The 8,661-nt window shown below is 35.7% G+C and overlaps 1 protein-coding gene across 1 annotated transcript; it reads right to left on the reverse strand.

The window, feature by feature from the left end:
- Positions 1–1,619: 1,619 nt before the first annotated feature.
- GP9 (glycoprotein IX platelet) lies at positions 1,620–5,853 on the reverse strand. The gene is made up of 2 exons (XM_085236038.1): positions 5,749–5,853; positions 1,620–3,897 (listed from the first exon to the last, which is right to left on the reverse strand). Exon 2 carries the CDS (start codon positions 3,888–3,890, stop codon positions 3,264–3,266), a length of 627 nt encoding a protein of 208 aa, XP_085092164.1. The 5' UTR covers positions 3,891–3,897; positions 5,749–5,853; the 3' UTR covers positions 1,620–3,263.
- Between the last annotated feature and the right edge of the window lie 2,808 nt (positions 5,854–8,661).

Here is an 8,661-nt window from a genome sequence, read left to right on the forward strand (position 1 = left end):
GCTTTTTTGTTTTACATTATAGAGCTCCAATGCTGGCTGTTAGCATATTTGTTGAAATAATTGCCTTCCATTAATAAGACTGAGGCCTTAAGTGCAATAGTGAATAACATTGTGTGATGCATGTGTAACCCTAACGTGAACGTAGGGCACATCTGATTTACTGTATTTATGGAAAAGAAAAATAAGAACAAAAACCCAAGCAAATAAAGTGCATCAGAAACCAACCCAAGACAATATTTGGGATGAGCTGTTGGGAAAAAAAAAAAAAAAAAAGGAAAGTCTGCCATTCTCTTCAATAACATTTACAGTAATTTGGGTCCAGGATCAATTGTAAGGACAGAACAAAAGGATCTAGTTTCTAAGCCTCCCTTTCTATTTACTCACTTAAAAATAAGCAGCTATTTTCCAAAATATGCTGAACATTTATTACTATTGTAGAAAATCCAAATAGCAGCAAAATTCCCTGATCATGAACTCCAGCAATTAATCTGTAACAAACCAAAGGGTAGACAGAAATAATGCATTGAGCTAAACAGAAGTTGTTCAGGTTGAACAGCAATGTTCTTCAATGTTAAGAAAATATTAAGCATTTCAAGAAAAATTGTGACCAATTGGCCATTCTATTTAATAAATGAAGCCCACATATATATGCCCTGTTAATTGAATTGCAGTATGCACAAATCTACTCTGCATATTACAGTGAACTATTTAAAAATATTTGTTATTCATGCTCCATAATTCTGCATGTGACCACTTGTCTTACTAAACATCAAAAAACCCAAAACCTCTTAAGTGCAATTAATCCCCATAGTCACGTCTGTGCCATCAAGGCGCATCAATCCACCTTTTGAAAGTTCTAGGAGAACATTTATTGCAACATTTATTACTGGTTTGCATTTTTGCAGGCATAATATACTAATGCTTTCACAGCAGATTCTGTGATCCTTACAAACTCCTTTGGGAATACTTCCTGCTTTTTTTTTTTTTTTTTTTTTTTTTTTTTTTTTTTAGGTAGCTGACATTGTATTCTCTTGTCTTTGCATATTGTTAGCATCTGAAGTATTATTTATATCCATTTTGTACATGGTACGTGGGTTAAGCAGGATACAGTGGCCTTGCTGATAAACACATGAATGTTGCTTATGAGCCTTTACTTAGTGGTTCCAGCCTTCCTCTATTCAGAGTTTTTTCAGATAAAAGCCAAATGGCTCACAGATGATAAACATAATTCTGTTATAGTGGAAAGTGAAATTGTCATGGAGGAAATTTCCCCTTCTTTCAACTTATGAGGCTGAAAAACATTTCCTCCAACTACCATTTTTTTCTGTATTCTGTGTGTTGATACAAGCAGAGAAGTTTGCTAATTGCTCACTTGGTATGTTTGTACAAGTAAAGCTCTACAGTAGAGCATGTTACTCTTTTATCTACAGTAGCAAACTTTCAAGTTGACTGGATTCCAATGCTTTATGACTTCAGTTATAACTTCATCCATTCACCTGCATTGATTGTTGTTTTGGTGAAGGTCCAGGGCTATATGCATTCAAATTCATTTATTTAATTGCTTGTTTTTATGGGAGGAATAAAAAAATGCTTATCTAGCTTTGTAGGCACAAGGGGGAGCGGTATGCTTTTAGTATTAATGAGTTATTTCAGAGAAACAAGAAATACCATTTAGGAAACTCTCAATTGTAGAGTGCATTTCTTGTGTACCGTTCTGCATTATCACAAACTGGTGGTTGCCTTTTGAAGACTTGAAAAGCTCACTGCAGAGAAAATATCCTAAAATTGCAAGTGCAAACGTCATTAGTACCAAATTATTTGACTTCTCTGAACTGTCCTCAACCCCATTTTTATTTCTAGATGCATGACCTCAGCACTCCATGTAACCCACTGTTCTTTGCATTCGTCTGTTCCTTCTTGTTCCCCACTGTGTGGCACTGCAGACTTTAACATTCCACGGTGCATGTTGGCTATGTAATGTTGGCTATGTAATGATTTTACAAAGGAAACATCAGACTGTTCCTTTCCTTGTCTCAGCCTGAAGCCCTATCCTACATTTTGTTACCGAATTGTGGAACCCTCTACCTGCAGTGCGTACTTTTTCCCTTAGTCTAACTATTTGTCCCTCGTGAGCGTTTCTCTCAGCAGTCCATCTGTACTTGGCCTTCCCTTGTATGCCAGGCAGGGGCAGGTGTCAGTGTAGGTTAGCAGGTGGTGATGTCTCTATTGGCCTGTCTGTGCTAGTGCAGGAGGAAGAGAGGCCCAGCAGGGAAGGTAAGTTTGGGCAGGGTGTGCCTCAATTTGTACTGCCAACAGCTGAATGAATGTAGGAGGCCTTTGAAGATCTCCCACCTCATCAGCACTGCTTCAACTGACTAGATGGGATCACAGCACGAGATGGTGTTCATGGAGTCTTATGAATAATCATGGCAAAGAAAAAATGATATGCCCATGTCACTGTAAAAATTTCTGTATGAGGAGCACAAGAATTGAGAAGAGGAATGTCTTTAAAGCTGTTGCATAAAATCCTGTGTATCAAATGTCAGTAGTAAAACTGCAAGAAAATCTCTGGAAATTTCTTGGCAGTTTAGTCAGAAATCTGTAGAACTCTGAGAGAGATCAGACTGAAGTGAGTATGAATGTTCAACAAGCATCCTTTATTTTAATTTCATGTACATTTTTTATTTTTTAAATCTAGAAATTCAATGATGTTTAAAATAATTTTTACTGATTATTTTCTCATTATCTGTCTTAGACATATTATGGGATACATTCAGTGACTGATCTCTATTATGTTAGAGGTTCTGCTGGTAGGAAACTTCTGAACCTGAGGAAAAGAACTGAATTTGTCTGCACACATGTATGATCTTACAGGCCACTGGGACTCTGAAGGGGAAACAGAAACTCACACAAAAGAAGAAAAGAATTGCTAAAATACCATAATCAGTGCTCATATCCACATATTAAAAAGTATAGGTTTTGATAGGGCAGAGAATTCACTGGAAAAATGCAAAATTAAAGGATTTTTTAAAAAAACATAGAAACTACTTTCTGTATGAGTAGGTAGTGGCAGATTGAAAGTTGCCATTCAATGTATCACCAAGCTTGTTTTTGAAAAGAAATTAAACTTGCTTATCTGAGGACCCAGCCTTTGTGTCCTGGGATCTCTTAGTAGCGTCTTACTGTTGCAGCTAGCACTGCCTGTGCATGCAGGTTTTCTGTGGTCGAATGGTTTGGTGGTTCTGTTTGATCTAGTGAAGAGCTCATTGCAGCTTGTAGCTTTTAGAGAGATGTCTCCGCAATGGCGAACGCCTAGAAGCATATTGACTTAGTTCTATTCGGCACACCAGCTTTTTTGAGGATCTCAGAGCCCATCCTAGTAAAATAAGTGTAAAGATTGCTGCTGCAATTAAAATGAGGTCTCTCCAAAAGAACTCAAGACTTTTGATTGGGAGAAGCCTTTTGCAGATCCCCAGCTCATTCCCTGTCAGCTGGTTCAAGGGCTTCATCCTCACAGAGGCAGGGGTTGCACATCTGATGTTTGCAAGAGAGGATTCAGAGATGTCTTCCATCCAGAGTTTTAAATACAAAATATGACAGTCACAGTTCCATGGATTGTCAAATATTTTTATTTCCTCCAGGCTGAGCAAGCTGTCAAAGGCACCAGGAGAAACCGTGGTCAGGCTGTTATTCTGCAGATAAAGCCTCTTGGTGTTAATGGGTAAGGCAGGCACTTCCTTCAGCTTCCTTGAACTGCAGTCTATCTGCAAGCCCTTCGTTTCCTCCAGGGGCTTACAGTTGCAGGAAGGAGGACAGACTTCAGTTTGGATCACATGGAACAGCAATGATATGGCAAATCCTGCAGCTGTGATGAATTCTGCCTTGTTCATGCTTTAGCTACCCAGAGAACAATAATAATAGTAGCAATAAGTATGATTAATTAATTAGCTATGTCTAGTTGCAGAACTGGAACACAATTGTTTCTTTCTCAGGATGGCTTGCGAGGCTTAGGTTTTTGGAGGACAGTCTTTACCTTTCTCTATTTCCTATCAGCCATTCTTTCTCACACTAAATATCTCAGAATTGTAGAATAACCAGAGTTGGAAAGGACTCACAAGGACTATCTAGTCCAACTCTAAGTACAATAAATACAACTGAGAGAGAGCACAGAGGTTCCATTTTTGCTTCTAGTTTACTGTTTTTTCTTTGTAATTGTGCAAAATTTGTTATTCTTTGAAGTTCTGGAACAGAATGCCAGCAGGAGATGATGGTAAAAACTTGATTAATTTTAAGCAAAGATTTTGATTCAGTTTCTGTACTTACATAGTACAGTTAAAGTTGTGTGTTAAAGTCAGATTTCAATATTAAGTTTAAAAACATTGAATAATTGTAAACCAAAAAAATGTTCTTGCTGGGACTTATAACCAGGAAGAGAGGATTTTGTGGTAAAAAGTTTTATTTCCCCGTCCTGTAGCTTTATTTCATCATGTCTGAGAAAATACAATAAGATTTGGATAAATGGAAATTTTACATATTTATTACTGCTTATCTTTTAGGAATTACGTTATATACAGAGGCTCCCACTAGACTTCCACTGTAGTGCCTTTTTTTTCTTTTTTCTTTTTTCAAATTGAAGCCTCTTTACATGTTTGCTATTCTGCCTTTGTTATTATTACTATTATTTTGATGTAAATACAAACCACCTTACTCAGATAAGTTTTGATCTTGGAACCACATTTCTTTGAATTTGATACCTGATCTAGTGAATGCACATCTTTTTTCTTTCCAATTCACTAGGAATAAGTCAGTATTGAGGTAAAAATAACTGACTGCATGTTGCCTTGGTTGCTACTTGGAGAGTAACAGGTGATGTAAAAATGATGTTTTTTCATATCACTACAGACTTAGAAACCCTCCTTTCTAACTGAAGATGGTGAAAACAGGTTTATCATTTTGTTTGCAGGCACATCTTAGAAGAACACTGGATGTGATTTACAGTTAGGTTGATCAAGCCTTAAAAATATCAGGCAGATATGACAGTCCTATTAACAGCAACAAACACAGAGTGAAAGAGTTTTTTACATATCTAAGGTGATACAGAGCTTACATTTTACTTATGCAGAATGGGATTTTTAAAAAAAGTTTTCAAATCAGTGTATTAAAGAGGAGAAAATTTTAGAACTAAAAATGATTTTTTTTCCTCAGATTTACAATAGCTTGTCACTGATTTTTTTGTTTTGAGGAAGTTTCATTTAATAAAGGCTAAAATTGTATGTGGGGAAAAAGGATTGATTTTGTTTTAAATTAATTTTTTTTATGTAGTTAACTTCTCAAAGTCAGACAACTTTAGATTCCTGTTCTAAATACTACATTCCTATATTTTAAATGGGATTACTGCTACATAAAAGTACAAACTTCAATAACAGAGAAGCTGAAATATTAATCTTGATCTCGTGTGCCTTTGTTAGCATGTAGTTGGCCTGGATATTTTTGGTCTGAACCTACATCCTTATCCAATATTTTTCCAGATTCTATTAGAGCTGTTTGTGTTTTTTTTTTTTTTTTTTAAAGTAGACATTTTAAAAGGACAGATTAATGTCTTAGATATAACTGAAAATTAATATCTTAAAAAATAAGAATTCTTCAGATTTACTATTTAAGCATAAGATACTTCACATCAGGTAAAATTAAGAACTGGCAAAAATGCAGAAAGGAAGAGCTGATGAGAAGGCAGACGCTGAGACTTACCTTTATTTTTCACCTCTTGCTTCCTTTCCTCTGCTTGGCTAAGAGTTGGAGTGCATATAGCAAACACAACTGACTTTTTAAAGAGTCAGTAAGGAAACAGGATAAAGTTGATGAGCTTTTTTCTATGCATAAATAGGAAACCACTCTCAGTGGAAATTGTCAAATGGTTGACATCTGTCATGGCATATAGTGCTTGAGACATGTTTTGTCTTTTTCAGACAAGAGGAAATACATCTGAGTTACTTTTATTGCCAATATATATATATTTTTGCAGTAAGCCTGAACATTTTAATTTCATAAAAATTTAAAATAACTCATCTGATAAATTTCTGCCTTGCTGTAGTAATCTGTATGCAAGTATATAAGTTAGCTTCGGCTTCACCTTGGTACATGCAAGCATTTCCACTGAAAAGCAAAATTTGTAGGATTAAAGAAACACCATAACACCAAGATAACATGTTTTAGTTGGATGAGATCGTTAGGGGATAGGGAAACATTAATGGCATTGTGTTGACATAGTGGAGAAAAAATTGCCAGTCCTTGGATAGTGTGTTGTTTTGGAGAAAGGCTTTGAGCTGGGTTCTGTGTTTTGCGATGTGCTGCACAGACTGCTTCTAAACTGTTGTTTCTTTATAACAGGCTGTTCTTGCAGGTAGGAAAATGTCTTACATGTAAGATTATTTGGATAGTGATTACTATTGTTTAATTCTTCTTTATTTTTAAATACTTGTCTTCCTTGAGTCCTAATCAGTCACCATAGCCTGAATTTTGTTAGGAGCTTCCTTAAGAAAATGTATTACTGTGTATTTCTGCTCTTCTTTAAATGATACTTTAAAGATACTTTAAAGTACTTAAAGTACTTAAAATACTTTAAAAGGTATTTTAATACAGCTGTGAAGGGAGAAGGCAAAACTACTTCAAACCTGTTTTGAATTTTATTTTTCTATAAGATGGGGGAAGTAATTCCTCCACTGAGAAATGAATAGTCCTCCTGCCTCTCAGATGTTCAGCAGTTGGACCCATGAGTGAACTGCTGATAATGGGAAAATCTTTCTGTCTTAGGGGTTGTTTCATAAAAGGATAACCAGTGGGATAACCAGTTTCTGATTTGTGAGTCTTTATGAAGCTGAAACACCTTCAGCGGAGATTAGAATTTTCAGGTGACAGGTGTTGATTGTGATGGCAATGCATTCAGATAACAAGAGACCAGATTAAAGTGATTAAAAAAAAAAAAAAAAGGAAAATAGGAGTTTGGTTTGCTTATATGTTATCCTTGTGTTGGCCTTAGAGAAAAGAGAAAGATCAAGTGTGGGAAGTAAGTTGTGTGAGTGTGTGTGTATTGGTTGAATGGATATCTTACACAGAAAGCTCTATGAAATGTGCATTTTTTCCTCTTCTTTTTCTCTTTAACAGCAAACACACTTTTTAAAACTAAAGCACATCACTGGACCATAGATTTCATAAACGTGTCTTCATCCATGCCTGTACTATGTATCACACCATCTATTACATATACTAAAGAATACTGCCACACAGAATACATTGTTTTTGTTATGTAGGGAAATCAAATGCTGCATCTGCTAGCAACAAAACATAAAATAACTGAAATCCTTTGAAATCCACAATCAAATTCTGCGTTATAGGTTATTTTTATGTAGGTAGTCCTAAATCCCTGCTGTCACATGGTTAGAGAAGTAGCTGGTCATGCTGAGTCCATTACTTTTGATGAGGATCATGAGCCTTTCTTCCTCTTTAAGGCGTGGTAAATGTGTATGGTGAGTGTCAGAAGCAAAGTTCAAAATATAAGGCATACTCATTTATCTTTGTAGGGATACAGCTTCGTGTAGGCCAGGTGACAGCTTTTCTTTTAAAGCGATTCATTAAGAGCTGATTTGGAAAAAACTATTATCATCTTCTATAATCCTGTTATAATCTAAATAAAATTATTTTCAGTATGAATGTGTTTAAACTTCTAGTGAACGAATAAGGCTGTCAGACTTCTCAGCCATATTTCTGAACGTTCTTCTTTCCTAAACCATGCCTCACTGCCTTGATTCTTGGAAGAGTATTTCTCAGGAGAGGCTTTCTTTTGAGGCCTTGACTTTTTCCAGTCAGCTACATGACTGTTTCTTCTGAGTGCTTTTACAGGGAGGAAAAAAAAAGAGGGGATTCCTAATTTTCTTGCAACTGATTAACAGCTGCAAGTCAAAGCTAAAGATGCAGATCAAATGTATGATCTGCTGAGAGGAAATTGAGGCAGAATGTGCTATTTTTTTAATAAAAGATTTCAAGGATTTTATAGTCATTCATTTTTGTGAACAACCTTTACTTGACATAGAAAGAAAAAAGTCTATTCCTATTCCAGTGCTGAAAACACCTGCCACATCATTATCAACAGAGAGCAGAAGATCATCCTAAGTTGTACCACAGTGATTAAATCTGTTCTTTCCTACTTTTCGAGTATGTTGGTGACAACAAACATGTTGGTTACCAAATATTTCTTTATAAGTGGATGCAAGTCACTGGAAATTCATGAACTATGTAAATAAGGAAAAAAAAAAAAAAAAAGGAAAAAGGATATCAATCATGAAATTCAATCACCCATCAAGGAATACTGCCTGCAGAAATTAATTAAAGAAATTCTGTGGCTTCCATCATGTCTTGAGTTATTCTAGCCCTGGGGGCAAAGTATTCCTGCTGTCTGCTGCACCCCACAGCACTAACCTGTCAAAACCATCACAGTATTTATACATGGGAGAGTTCTAAATTTCATCCAGTACATATTCTTTTTATTGTGTTCTTTCAAACTGCAGTTAACTTAATTTAATTTTGCCAGTGTCAAACTAAATACCCAATTTACTACAGGCAGGTAAGCTCTGATTATTTAAGAAATTCTTCTCCTAAATTATACTC

Source organism: Meleagris gallopavo, chromosome 14 (assembly GCF_905368555.1).
Source record: "Meleagris gallopavo chromosome 14, MGAL_WU_HG_1.1, whole genome shotgun sequence".
In the NCBI taxonomy this organism is placed as follows: Eukaryota; Metazoa; Chordata; class Aves; order Galliformes; family Phasianidae; genus Meleagris; species Meleagris gallopavo.